The following is a 13,829-nucleotide window of genomic DNA, read 5'->3' as shown; positions in this document are numbered from 1 at the left end:
TAGTAGTAGTTTTCGGATTCAGTTGATCGAGTGAGTGCTGGGGTATGGAAGCACCATTTTGGATAGGCAGTTCACCCTGGCGCGTCGAAGTGCTTCTACCGCTCGTGTTGCTGTTACTGCTGGTGTCGGATCGACGGGTGGGTTTGATAGATCCTAGGCCGTCGCACCACTTGAATTCCGGGCGTTGGTACTCACATGCATGGCTCTCGCTGCTGCATTGCGAGCAAGCAGGTTTCACCTCATCACATTTGATCTTGCCAGGGGCAAGGAGCGTTAGGCTGGGCTGGGATGGAACTCACACGTCGACGCCTGCAGCGGATGCATCCAAAGCGGGACTTCTGGCCAGCCGAGTTCATTTCGATAGCCAAGCTTGCTTCCTGTGGGGATAAAGCAGGACGTTCCCTGTCTGTGAAAGATACAAAGCACCTGGTTAGGTGGTTAGAGTCTCGAGAAGGGTTTGGCGATCTCTTCATATGAGAACTGAGTTGGTGATTGGCTCGTCAAGGTTTGCCTATTTGGGAAATAGTGTCCCGCGACCAGTGACCATTTGTTGCCAATGATAGGCTGTAGAAATGCCAATATACTTTATAAATTTCACTAGAACGAAAATTTTCACTGGCTTGCAGCATCGTGATTACATTTTAAGAGATGCGGTCCTCAAAACCCAATCAAGACTAGTGCTTCCTCACCCGTCCCTATCTCGGTATCTCCCCATGGGGAACGCGCAACGTTTCGTCTATGGAAATGATAGTAGACAGTGATTCAACAATGGTAACCCTTGGCAGATCAAACAAGGCTGCTTTAATCTGCTTTTATAAATAGATAAGATGTGTCTACCTATTGATTCCCACAGTCACTTGGCCTACTCTTTGTGTGTATTTCGAGGTCCAACCACTGACCAACACAGCCATGTCTCTCTTTGCTAATTACTTAGTATATTCTCTTGCAGACTTCCCATAACTCGAATGCAATGGCAGTGCATCAAGTGACTGGCCAACTCCCTCAGGGTAAGTCACATATCAAGATCAGATTACTCCAGTAGCACATACCTGGTCTAGTTGCTAACCCAGCCATGTTAAAACAATAGTAGCTGGATATGCCATCATCCTTGGCTTCGGCGCTCTATTCGTTTCCATCGTCCTCCTCATCTCGCGCTGGGCAGCTAAGTATCATAATGAGGTCCAGGGCTCCGAAATGTGTACTATGGCAAAACGCTCCATTAAATCCGGCCTCACGGCAGCAGCTGTTGTTTCGTCTTGGACCATTGCGTCGACTCTTCTGTCATCAACCACGTGGTCATACAGCTTCGGAGTCGCGGAAGCCTACTTCTACGGTGCAGGAGCTCTCACTGTCATCGCTGTCTTCGCTGTCTTCGTTATGTCTGCGATCGAGCTGAAGCGTCGAGCCCCTGCGGCACACACATTCTTCGAAGTTAGTCGAATCCGATACGGTCGGGGCGGTCATATCGTTTTCATGGCATACTCAACACTCTATTGTGTCATCAACTGCGTAAACATCCTGATTGGTGGCTCCGCTGTCTTTAGTGCCATGACTGGAATGAATCAGATCGCTGCCAGATATCTTCCTCCTACCGTGCGGAATCGTTCTGTTCACTCTCAGTGGAGGCTTCAAGGCTGTCATCATCACGGACTACATGAACACTATATTCATCCACTGTATCGTTCTGGCTGGCGTCTTCGTGGCTTACGCAAAGCCCGGCCCTGTTCTTGGAAGCCCTGATAAGGTTTGGGAGCTTCTCAAGGAGGCTGCGACCCGAGCTCCAGTCCCAGGGAATGCTGGAGGAGAGTACCTAACGATGAGATCAAACGATGCCATACTCCTTGGTATCATCCTCTGGTGCGCCATTTTTGGCTGTACCATTGATGTCCAGCTATTCCAGAAGTCCATCACTGCCGATCCTGCAGCAACCCTCCCAGGTTATATCATTGGGGGCGTTGCCTGGTTTAGCATTCCCTTCTGTCTAGCTACAACCTTTGGCCTCTCAGCTCGCGCCATGGAGTTCACTGAACTTCTTCCTCGTGCTATCACCCCTAAAGAAGTACCACAAGGCCTGGTATTTCCGATCGCAGTTGGCGCAATGATGGGCAACGCTGGTTTAGTCCTTGTTCTTATCATGGTCTTCATGGCTTGTACCTTTGGATTTAGTGTTGACACTGTATCCATCGCCTCGGTCTACATCTATGACATCTACAAGGGCTACTTTAACAAAGACGCGTCTGTAAAACAGTTGGTTCGCATGTCGCACTTTGCTGTCGCTATATGGAGTCTACTTATGGCTGTTATTGCTACAGGTATCTCAAGAACCGCAATTAGTGTCAACTATATCGTCACCTGCATTGGAATCTTCTGTGACTGTGCTGTGTTCCCTTTCTATGCTACTCTTCTCTGGAAGAAGCAAAGCAAGCACGCCGTAATCTAGGCCCCGATTCTGGGTTCAATTACCTCTCTTACATCATGGCTGGGTTCTGCACATGCCCTCCACGGCGAGGTAACAATATCTTCGACAAGCCAGGTCATGCCTCCTTTGATTGGAAACGTGGTGTCTGTGCTATCAGGTATCATTTTCTCTGTCGCAGTTACCTATGCTTTTGGTACTGACCAGTTTAATTGGTCTCTTCTTCAGGCAGGCATTCATACTTCCAATGACATGGATGTTCGAGGAATAACTGCACGCCAAGTAGAGGAGCAGGCTCAGGCGGAAACTCTAAGTCCTGAGATGAACGCGCTTCTCAAGAGGGGAACACACAAGGCCATACTTGCCACGATAATATTCTTCATCAGCATGATGGTTCTATGGCCGCTTCCTATGTTTGGCACTTCCTATGTATTCTCCAGGGGCTTTTTTACAGGCTGGGTGGTAAGTAATTAGTGACTTGTCTATTTAATGACACTTGCTAATGCATATCAGGCAATCACATTCATCTGGGCATGGGGGGCTGCTCTTGTTATTACCTTGTTGCCACGATGGCAATCGCGATCAACACTTCTTCTTTCTGTACGGACCTGTTTTGGGTTTGAGAAAATTACTGCCCAGGACGATCTGAGCATTGATCAGGAGATGACAGAGCACGAGGGTAAGTAGGGTTGACAAAGACAGCGTGGCCGGGGTCAATTTGCTTCCGACTACCTACCTGTATGTAACACCTAAGCCGCACTGCCTCACCAGCCTGCTTAATTTCCAGCTAAGCCAGAATGCCCCTGTAAAGCTTAGCAACAGCATCCTAATTTACATAGAGATTGGCACAATAGACTTCCAGATTGAATCATGCAGAATCCGAAGCGAAAAGCATTAGACTCATAATAGGATATATTAGAGACAGCAGGGACAAGGGTTACTTACTGCTAAACCTGCTATTATATAGAAGTGCCGGAACATACAAAAGACATCATGTGTGTAAGGATTATGTATTTCTACTAGCTAGTGTGCTGGTGTCTCGGATGCAATGTATCTGCTGCTCTTCGACATACTGGGAGAATTAGTTAATAGTCAAAGCTTGCTTATAACATCTCTAAGTTCTCTCTGCTGATTCAGGCTCTCAACCATGAGTCTCAACTGCAAATAACCCTTCTAGCCCAATCAGACATCTCAAGCCAACACACTGAAAAATCCCAGTTAACTTCACTTAATAATTTCTTAATTAACAATACCCCAAGGCGTGAAGGAAGGTCGAGCTGTTGCTAGCTGATCTTACTATGAAGACATGAAATTAATCACTTCTCGGCCACTGTTGAACCGATAGCCAGCTAACTCCCCGAGGGACTGTGGGGAAGCGGCATTACACAATCCGGGCCTGACGGGATACCTGGATTGTGGTTCTAAGTCACCTAATGACCAACGCAGGGATTAAACGGGTTAAGCAAGTAAAAACAACCAAGAACTCCATATTACCAGACTACGGGGATTGCGGGGAAGGTAAAAAACTAAATCTACATTAGGTAAAGCTTTAGCAAGGTTTGAGACAGGTTATCCTTGTTACTTAACCTCTCTGCTTCCAGATCGGAGTAACATAACCCGAACATAAAAGGCTAAGAGAAAGATGTATAATAGGTTAAATAACCCCCCTTTGTAATTATGACAGGGCAAATCGACAGATAGCAAATTAACCCTCACCGGTCTATTTTATATGATGGTTTATATTCTTTTACTTGCAAGCCTTGCTGTAGGCAGCTCTGTTCTAGCTGCCCCCAACTATGCTGTTCCTGATGCTCAGCCTGAAAACGCCGTTGGGATTGATCCAACACCTGTAGGGGCCTCGTAAGTCTCTGGATGTGAATTGTTTGACTGGAACGATCTAATTCCATTAACAGATTTGAGTTTTTCATGTGGCCCTCCTACATGACCAACATCTCGTTGACCCTTCCTTGTATCGATCACTTTAACAAGCTCTATAATCGGAAAATGCCTATTCGCATCGGAGGAACAACGCAAGACAGAGCGACCTACGATCCTGCTTTTAGGGGCTATGTTTCATATAGCGTTGATGACCCTCTGGAGGCTCCTATGAGTTTGACTTATGGGCCTAAGTTCTTTGATCTGATTAGTATGTCCTATTCCTATACTTTAGAAAACTTGTGCTGATTAGCAAACTTGAACAGAGAAGTTCGGAAGCGACACCATTCTTGGTAATTAACTTGACATGTTAGTTATGGAATGAAAAACACTAACGAGGTACAGGGTTCAACCGAGGACTCAACAATAGGACAAACACATTTTCTGCCGTTCTGAAAGCAAAGGAAAAGGTGGCCAAATATCTTTGGGCAATCGAACTCGGCAATGAGCCTGATTGTATGATATCTCATAAACATAGTCTGAATACTAGGCTCCGCTAACTCGTTCTTACAGTGTACTGGAAGTACTGGCAGTACCCAGTGGCAGAAGCTCCCTGGAACGAGACTCAGGAGGGTGGAAATGCAGCTGACTGGGCGCAAGATTTTATCAACCATTGGAAAAGCCCTCTTCCCATCCTAGCTGGAGGTGGATATGCCATTCCCTTTGAAATCGAACCCAATTGGCCTAATCTGCCCTATCTCATCGAAACCAGCTACAACAAGACAGTCAAAGATGCTACCAAAGTGTACAATGGCCACTTGTACGCGTTTTCTAACGCTTCCGCCGAGGACTTGGGTCCTGAGATGAAACATCAGAGAGTTGTCCAGGATCTGAGCCTGCTGCCCATCTCAGGTGCAAAGTCTGTCGGAAGATCGTACATCCTAGGTAAGGCTTGGCATACTCCTTGTATATCCCAGCATCTACTTATATACCACTCAGGTGAAACCGGATTCCATGGGCTCGATTATGAAATGGATTCCACTTTTGGATCGGCCATTCAGACAACTGACAAGACCCTTCGCGCCTTGACTCTTGGTATTCAGCGACTGTTCTATCACCAAGGCACAATCAACCAGGGTAAGTTCAATAAATGTTCCAGATGCTCAAACACTTCGGACTAATTTTCAAGCCTTCTTCAACTGGTGGTGGAGTGATCATGTAAATGCCCCATTCTATGGTGCCTACTTCGGTGCTCTCGCTGTAGCCGGAGGAGATTCCATCGTTGCCAGCGACAATGGCACTGACCCCTATGCTCAATACATCATTTACAAGAACGGAAAAGCATTCAAGGCCGTTATGATTAACACAGACTACTACTCTGGCAGTGGCAAGCGCTCTGAAACCAAGTTCACTCTTAGTGGGCTGAGAACCAATTTGGTCCAGGCCCTCCGCATGACCGGACCAAGCAGTGAAACAACTGTACCTATCATACAGACCAAGTCATCTCCCCAGCCTAGCATCGGAGGTATGTCTCAGTAACCTATCCATCATGGAAAACTTCACTTAACAATTTATGCAGGTCAATCCTTCTCAAACAAGAACTGCAAGTTGAGCGGAAAGCAAAATAGTGAAAAGTTTTCAGTCAAGAAGGGAAAATTAGAAGTGACTCTCAAGGCTTCTGAAGCATTAATTGTTTATCTCTGATGACAAACCGCAATCAGTGTATTGAGTCAACATGGGGATCAATGCACTGTTTATTCTTCAAAGTTGGAGGACAGTTGTTTATTTATCAAGGTAGCTCCGCGCTGCAATGTTATGGAAAGACAGACTAAATTATCTTGTACTAAATCAAGAGAGCTGAGATTGTATTCTTATCTCAAACGACTATATGGGGGAAGAACTTCCCCTATTTGTTCGTATTCACTATTGAGAGTAATCTTGTCATGTTAGAACTTTTATACCGAATTAAAGAGAGATTATTACACTCACAGAGCTCAAGTGACCATGATTTTGAGTATCGTCAAGTCCATTAACCGCCACCTGTAGCGGTACCATGAGGGAAATCGTGTTGCCATAAGCGCCTATAGCTAGACTGACTCTAATCCGGTAGGTCCGACTGATCAGACAGGAGTAAAAGGTAGGGAGGAACAGAGACTTCTCGGTAGGGAGCCCAAATGATTGTAGAATGAAAGCTCTGTAGGAATTAGACTTAGATGAGCCAAAGTCCCGATGGGAGGCACATGAAGGTGAGCGTGCTGTGAAGTGAGGTTCTGCACAGTCTTGGATAACATCCAAAGGCTCTGAGAACCTCTTCTCTGATTCCTTCTCAGAGACGTGTTGGCTGTCTTTCTGCCACCTTGCCATTTCTTTCCCAGTGAGGACAAGGGCATGCGAGGTTAACCATGGTGCTGTTGGAGCAACGGAATTTGATGGCTTTTGATGGTGATCTGGTAAGTAGCCGTCTATACCAAGCCAAAAGTTTGTAAAAGTTTCGATGGTGGCCGACTTGACCCTTATCTCCGGTAGTGGTGCGCTGCTTGACATAGGAATGTATTCTAGATCGATAGGTATACGGGACATGGGAGAGTTGAGTCCGTCTAAACAGAGTAGAATAGGTTCTGGCTGAGTAGCCGAAACGCGCACAAGCCCCATCTTTGTGCCAACGACACCTTTCCTGATCGTCTTACTCTTGGATAAGCAGTACTCTGGGTTTTCAGGACTGACATGAAGCGGTGGTTGCTTAGGAAGGGCTGGAATCACCTTGAAAGAACGACTCTGATCTAGATACTGTTCTTCTCCCCGTTTGTTCTTGCTCAACAAAAGACGTGCTCTGATCATGTAATCGACGTTTGCAGAACCACCTGCAAGGTCATCACGATCCCAAGCACCCATGCTTGGCGGTGGCCGTAGGTGTCGCTCCCTGACTGCTTTATTCTGGTGGTTGCATGCAGCGGATGAGAGTTGCTGGGGAATCACGAATCGAAAAGGAACGTGGTATAACTGTCCTTGCTCAAAGGACTGGTTGACAGGTAGAGCTGATGTAGGAATTGGCATTTGCAATTGCATAAAAACGTGGGTCTTGAAAGGTGTGCCGTACTGAAATGCGTGGCCGCAGGTCGAGGTAATGCCTCTTAGATCAATCTGGAGAGACTGGAAAGGCAGTTGGTGATGGGCTGTTATTGTGACCAAGCCAGAGACTGTGGAACCGAACGTATAAACTTTGGACTCATAATGGCCATCAATGGTAATCTCAAGGGTAAGATCATGGTTAGCGCGTGCTGGAAATAAATATCGCGAAGGCATGCTGATGGTAATAAAACTTGAGTTTCACGTCTCTTCGTTGTTGAATGCAAATACCAATTCGTTGCTATGGAGTGACTCCTCTTCACTCTATATATAACAGGCTGAAGACTGCCTATGTACCGTACGCTGATAAGCAAACGGCGAGACGGCGCTCTTCATGATAATATCCAGGTGTTTCTGGGCTGAAGCAGACTTTCTGATTGGCTCTCGTGCCGCAGACCGAGAAGCTTTGTTGGGCCGCTCTGACGTCTTGGGCCGAGTGTCGCCGTGATTGGTCCATTTCCCCGGAGTCCGGAGTCTCTTTCGAGCTTGATTGGCTGATCATGCCGAGACTCAAGATGAACAATCAAAAAGTCGATGTAAAGATGACAAATAGCACCCAATCGCATTATTACAAACCTGGTTCTATCATTTTACAGCCGGAGACTCAATTGGAAACCTCTTTTCCAATCTTGAATATCTCTAACCAGTATCGAGTTGAGCTATCGAAGTTGGAACCAGCCACATTGCCTAATGCGCCATCGATACGCCACTGATACGCCACGTATGGTCAGATTGCTGATGACGGCCACTAAACGAGACTGGGCAAGTGAATGACTTTTTCTCATTCTTGCACAATCCCATGGCAATTCGTGTCCGACTACTAGAGGTTTTCACATTCTTAGTAATTGAAAATTTCTCTGCAGCAACTTCTTTTAGCTGTAACAGAAATGTCCTGCGATCGCCCCCGGTCGCATAACATAGCGACCAAGAGGTCACAATTGCCTCGCGCAGATGGACCTACGAGTGAGTTACCCTGTATTGGGTCACCTCCCTTTGCTCAATTGCTGACCAGTACTCCAAGGACGAGCTTGCATCAACTGCCGCCAGCGAAAGATCCGCTGCGACATTGTCGACAAAGGCATTCCTTGTACGAACTGCAACACTCATGGCCGATCGGGGTGTCGCATGTGTCCTAACAAAAAGGACGCAAGACAATCCTTGAACCGGCCAGCCATTCTTGCTCCACTCCGTCCTCGAGAAGCTACAAACTCACCAGCAGCCCTGTCACCTATAGTCACTGAGCCAGCTTCCACTGCAAGAGAGGATGGCGAGCAAGATCTGGGGTCCCACCTCTTGAACCGCAATGACAAAACAGAGGTCGAGCTTAGCCAGGTCGAGCTCGGCCATCGGACTCGTTGTCATTTCATTGGATCCGAGCTCTCTAACTGCCATTACCTTGTGCCACAGAGCACCTCTGAGACTGGACTTGATAAGGTCTTTCACTTTGGCAACGGTCAGTTAGACTCTTCTGAGAATTGGTACGAAGCACATAATATTCCAGAAGAGATCCTTAAACGACCCAGCAAAGCTCTTGAAATGAGACTGATCAAAGCCTATTTTGACCTCGTCAACTGTGGGTGGCCAATTGTGGATGAGGAGCTGTTCATGACCCAATACCAAGAGCAGGATCGCATGAATCCCCTCTGCTTGACGCTTCTCAACGCTATTCTACTCGTTGGAGCACACACGCTGGCATCCCAAGATGAAAGTATGCTTGCTCTACTTCCTGCCTTTTTCCAAAGAGCCAAATATCTGGTCTTGAGTGATTCATGGCATGATAGACTTATTTATGTTCAGGTGCCGCTGTTGTTGACCTGGTATTCTGATGCCAATGCTTGGCATTGGATTGGAATTGCTATAAGGACGGCAATGGCCATGGGACTTCACCGCGACGCCAGCCACTCAACGAATCTACCGGTCTACAAGCGGAAGTATGTCCGAATCTGGTGGGTTCTCTTCCAGTTTGACACAATCTCAGCAACCTCAGCTGGTCGGCCTCAAGCTATGTGGGTTCATCCTATAACTCTAATTTGAAATATGCCCACTAACCATGTCAGAAACCTATGGGACTCGGATGTTACTGATTTGAAGCCTGCTGACCTCGAAGGGATTCCTGGGGCGGAGTTTGAGTTTATCACCTATCATACCAAGCTTTGTAAGATCATCTCACAAACAATAAGAGATGGCTGGTCACCGCGATCTTCCATAGAGGCACGAACTGAGGCTATCAAGAGAGCAGATGAATCTCTTGGGAATCTCATGCTCGAGCTTCCACCAAGGCTGCAACTTAAACTTTCCGACCTTGATATCTGGCAATCTTTGTTTCACCTAACCCATCATAACTTCGTTCTGCTGATCCACCGCCCAGCACCAAAGCCCGCCATCAGGGATCAATCTCCCGAAACACAAGATAACGCCATCCTTTGCAGGGAATCAACAGTAGCAATTGCGTCTGTTTTTGAAGTCCTACTGAGCAAAAGGATGATCTCTTCCTTATGGCTATACAGCAATCATGTGCTGTTTACAGCAACCATCTACATTCTGAACCAGATCAGCACCAGCAAGCCGCTCCTGGCTGCCAAATCGCGGCATATACTTGACACATTTCTTGCAACCTTACGCGAGTTAGTCAAGTATTGGACTTATGCGAAAGGGCTGATGCAGGTTCTTGAGCAAAGGGCCTCCAAGGTCAGAGAAGAGAGAGTTGAAAAGGCGTCTACGAGACTGCAACACGTTACAACACCTGGGCAACATCGTCGACCACCACCTGATCTTCAGCCAAATCCACAGGGTGGTCCATCATCGTATGAGCATCTAAGCGAGAATTTGCCTCCGTGGACTAACCAGCAAGCTCAAACACTACCAAATGCTGCCTTGGCTGATCTGATTTCCAATTCACAGCCCGCAACTACCGATTTCTATCCAAGCACGGGCTTTCTAGGATCTACTCAAGATCCCCTGTTGGATGATTTGTTCATGATAGACACTTCTGCGCTAGACTTGTTCTTCTACGATGATACGCAATAGGTAGTCGGAAAGAGATAAAACGTGTTGGTATTGGTGTATGGTGAAACTAGTCTGATTAGAAGACCTGGGCCGTCGATTAAAGCCATGCGTCCCAGAAAGGTGTACCCTCGCCTTTATAGATTATGTCTTTTTCTAGACCTGATAGGGAAACAACGGAATAGAGAGCCTTTAGGTGGGACATGTTGAAATATTGATTTTAAAGAAATTAGCGGCACCACAACTACGCCATCAAAGAGTCATCATCTCAGACATCTCTGCAACAGGGCCCATTGAAGGATGATAAGTAGTCGGCTTTCCATGCATGACCTTCTGCCATGAAGGGCTCTTCTCCTTCGCTTTGGCCCAATCTTGCAGCTCCAAAGGTACAAGATCATCACTGCCTACCTCCAGACATCGCAAGGTAAAAGGGAGCAGATGGCTATCCAGTATAGTCGGTCCAATATCTGACCCAAACGTCCATTGATCATGGTCCTCGTAAGAGCCACTGCTTTTACGGTGCTCCACGACCTGTTCAAATATAGTCTTGAGATCTGCGCGATGCTTAGCTACAACATCAGGTTGGAAAGCAATCGCGTTATGCTGGTCGTGACTAAAGAGTTCTGTAAGTCTAATGTTGTTATAGAATATGACATATAACTTACAAGGCAAGTTTGGCTTCTAGAGCGGCGCGATACTGCGGGCTAATATCAGTCCTCTGGAGCATCTCTTCAACTGGCGACGGATTACGCTGAGTCATTTCCGCAGTTGGTTTCGGGTTACTGATTGTTAGTCCGTAGACAGCATGTAGTCTTTCAAAGAGATCTCTGACGAAGTTTTCATATTTGTCCCCCAGCATGGCAGGGTAGTGCTTCTCTGCGAGATGAAGAGAGATGGCACGACTCTCAGTCAGAGTTTCTTTGAGGAGATTGCCCTTCATCGCGGGAACTTGACCTCTTGGGTTGACGTTGATCAAGTAATCTTCGTCGAGATTCTCATGGGCCTTGTGGTTGATGAAGTGTAGGGTGATGCTTTTTGGTGGTGTTGCACCATGCGTCGTTGGGCCAAGCTGGATGGTGTGACGGGCCATCATTGAGTAGAGAGAGAAGGGGGACGAGTAAAGAGTGTATTCAGCGTCTTTCCAGTCCGTCATGATTGAAGCTACCTTGTAAATGCGAAAGTGTATTAAAATTGAGCTGCTGATCGTCTCGAACGCCGGGCATTGGAGTAATGAGCTATGTGAGTGCACCGAGGGGGAAAGCTAAGTAATCAGGTGACTCAAGTAAAAAGCATTGCCAAAGGCAGTGGGCAGCATGTAATGGCCCAAACACTCGTGACGAATTACCGAAAGCAGTTGGATGGGCATGTAGATCGCATGATCTGATTCTTCTGATTCATCAAACTTGTTTGCCATGGTTCTCACTGCAAGGTAACCTGCTCATTGATGCCGATACATCCGAGATGGAGTGCAACCAACAGCGATAAGCATGCGCCGTTATCTCTTTGCGCACACACACTTGCAAGCAAACAAAAAGCAACCACCAATCGGATTTCTCAATCTTTCAGGCTCGCAATGAGATCCGAAAACCGGAGGTCATTACGTCCCCGCGCCAGGATGGCACCATTTCAGGATGGAAAACGACGCAATGCAGCAGGGCGTCTGAAAGAGATTGGGTTTTGATGTTGATGAGATGTTAACTAGGTCAATTTACCAATATCAATAGAGTCAATCGGAAATCATAGGTAACGATGAGACTGCTAATAGTAAAATTCATTTCAACCTAATAGCCAACTAATGCCAATAATTGTTGACGCTGCCCTTGGTAATCAGCCACGCTTTGTCCAGAACATCCACGATTTCCTTGGGCAAAGGTCCTTTCTCCAGAAGATCCAAGTTTTGCTCCAGCTGCTTCTTACTGCTGGCTCCAATAATGACCGCATCGCCTCGCTCAGGATCAAGCTGTGAGTGATGCTCAATCCAGCGGAAAGCACAATCCATCTCTGTGAGCCCATGCTTTCCGGCTTCATCCCTAATAAGCTCAACCGCGTCAAAGATGACGTCGTTCCAGAATCGCCTTCTGTACTTGCGACCTTGAAAAGTGTTTGGATCGAAGCGAGACATGGATTCAATGTCTGTATCCTGAGTGTCCCGCTTGTACCGCCCAGTTAGCTGGCTTCCAGCCAGAGGACTGAAGGCATAGAATGTGATCCCGTAGTGTCTGAGACAAGGAAACAACTCCATTTCAACTGTTCGATGGATGGCATTGTATACTCCTTGATAAACGGTAGGTCGAATCCATCCCTCACGAATGCACAACTCGCTCATATAGGCAACCTCCCAAGCCATGTAGTTACTCACCCCGAGCCTGTTGAACTTCCCTTCTTTGTGCAACTCATTACAGGCTCTCAGAGTCTCTTCGAATGGCGTGTCGCGGTCTGGTCCATGGAGATACCAGAGATCTATCTTGTCTGTCTTGAGGGCCTTGAGAGACTCATCTAGGTGCTTCCGAAGATCATCGGCAGAATGAGTGATTTTGCCAGTCCCATCGTGAATGTTAGGATATAGCTTGGTGTCAACTCGGAAACCTCGAGTTTGCCAATCCAGCTGCCCAAGGTACTCCTCAGAGGAGCCTTGAGCATACACGCGTGCTGTGTCAATAGCCGTACCGCCATGTTCTTGAAAAAGATCCAGCATGGCACCAGCTTCCTTGAGATCATGGATACGTGCTTGCTCAACGCCTACTGACATTAGCAAGAATCTTCGCTTGATAAAAATGCTACTCTACCTTCTCTCCCAAACGTCATGGCACCGAAAATGACTGGTACACGAGCCTTTTGCGTTTGAGGCATGATGAGAATTGAGGGCGGTCAATTGGAAGTATGTCGATAAAGTATATTAGAAATGTCACAAACAATTGTATAATTGAAGGTTAGAAGTCGAATGCTATGCTCGAGGTCGAGTTTTGTGGCCTTTTAAGAGAGGGGTTGGCCAGCAGATGGGTCCTGTCTTAACCGTATTCCACTCAGTACTGCCAACAGATAAATGGCGCGGGGCGGAACCCCCCACTACGAAAGCCTGTATTTAAACAAAATTACTGCTTACTAGTGCTGTTTGCTTGTCGATCAGTGCTTACTAGTTATACTGTACCAGTGCGGGGTATAAAGGGCCATGTTGTAGAGTTGTCTGTACATTAGATAATGTAGATAGAGAACAAGCTCAAGATTATCCTGCGCAAAGCAGATTGTAGTGGGATATAAGTATCTTGAGATTTTTACAGCAGCAAAATAAGCTCCAGTGAGCTGTTAATTCCAAAATAACCATAAGGTTATAAACCAAATTTACAAGAGTTGTTGATTCCATCAAGTTAATTTAGTAATAAATAAATTGATATGCCAACGAAACTTCATC

At 46.7% G+C, this 13,829-nt stretch overlaps 6 protein-coding genes; 3 read left to right on the top strand and 3 right to left on the bottom strand.

Moving 5' to 3' along the window:
* Positions 1 to 970: 970 nt before the first annotated feature.
* On the top strand, positions 971 to 3,567 carry FFUJ_06700 (probable DUR3-Urea permease; the record flags this gene model as incomplete). XM_023580055.1 is given in 6 exon segments in its annotated part: positions 971 to 1,007; positions 1,091 to 1,593; positions 1,634 to 2,431; positions 2,441 to 2,878; positions 2,930 to 3,095; positions 3,536 to 3,567. Coding segments are annotated over 6 exon segments (1,974 nt in total).
* Positions 3,568 to 4,148: 581 nt separating this feature from the next.
* Positions 4,149 to 5,995, top strand: FFUJ_06699 (uncharacterized protein; the record flags this gene model as incomplete). XM_023580054.1 has 8 exons in its annotated part: positions 4,149 to 4,276; positions 4,330 to 4,562; positions 4,618 to 4,644; positions 4,697 to 4,807; positions 4,865 to 5,236; positions 5,291 to 5,428; positions 5,481 to 5,816; positions 5,871 to 5,995. 8 exons carry the CDS (start codon positions 4,149 to 4,151, stop codon positions 5,993 to 5,995), a joined length of 1,470 nt encoding a protein of 489 aa, XP_023432785.1.
* A 261-nt stretch (positions 5,996 to 6,256) lies between these two features.
* FFUJ_06698 (uncharacterized protein) lies at positions 6,257 to 7,594 on the bottom strand (the record flags this gene model as incomplete). Its single annotated transcript, XM_023580053.1, has 1 exon — positions 6,257 to 7,594. The coding sequence occupies one exon, from the start codon at positions 7,592 to 7,594 to the stop codon at positions 6,257 to 6,259; it is 1,338 nt and encodes a 445-aa protein (XP_023432784.1).
* A 710-nt stretch (positions 7,595 to 8,304) lies between these two features.
* On the top strand, positions 8,305 to 10,444 carry FFUJ_06697 (related to cutinase transcription factor 1 beta; the record flags this gene model as incomplete). XM_023580052.1 has 3 exons in its annotated part: positions 8,305 to 8,380; positions 8,439 to 9,423; positions 9,475 to 10,444. The coding sequence occupies 3 exons, from the start codon at positions 8,305 to 8,307 to the stop codon at positions 10,442 to 10,444; spliced, it is 2,031 nt and encodes a 676-aa protein (XP_023432783.1).
* A 228-nt stretch (positions 10,445 to 10,672) lies between these two features.
* On the bottom strand, positions 10,673 to 11,573 carry FFUJ_06696 (uncharacterized protein; the record flags this gene model as incomplete). XM_023580051.1 has 2 exons in its annotated part: positions 10,673 to 11,033; positions 11,086 to 11,573. 2 exons carry the CDS (start codon positions 11,571 to 11,573, stop codon positions 10,673 to 10,675), a joined length of 849 nt encoding a protein of 282 aa, XP_023432782.1.
* A 639-nt stretch (positions 11,574 to 12,212) lies between these two features.
* Positions 12,213 to 13,270, bottom strand: FFUJ_06695 (related to potassium channel beta subunit protein; the record flags this gene model as incomplete). XM_023580049.1 has 2 exons in its annotated part: positions 12,213 to 13,159; positions 13,207 to 13,270. 2 exons carry the CDS (start codon positions 13,268 to 13,270, stop codon positions 12,213 to 12,215), a joined length of 1,011 nt encoding a protein of 336 aa, XP_023432781.1.
* Between the last annotated feature and the right edge of the window lie 559 nt (positions 13,271 to 13,829).

Source organism: Fusarium fujikuroi, chromosome FFUJ_chr06, assembly GCF_900079805.1.
Source record: "Fusarium fujikuroi IMI 58289 draft genome, chromosome FFUJ_chr06".
NCBI lineage: Eukaryota > Fungi > Ascomycota > Sordariomycetes > Hypocreales > Nectriaceae > Fusarium > Fusarium fujikuroi.
Note: the sequence above shows the minus strand (reverse complement) of the source record. Positions and strands in the feature narration are given on the sequence as shown.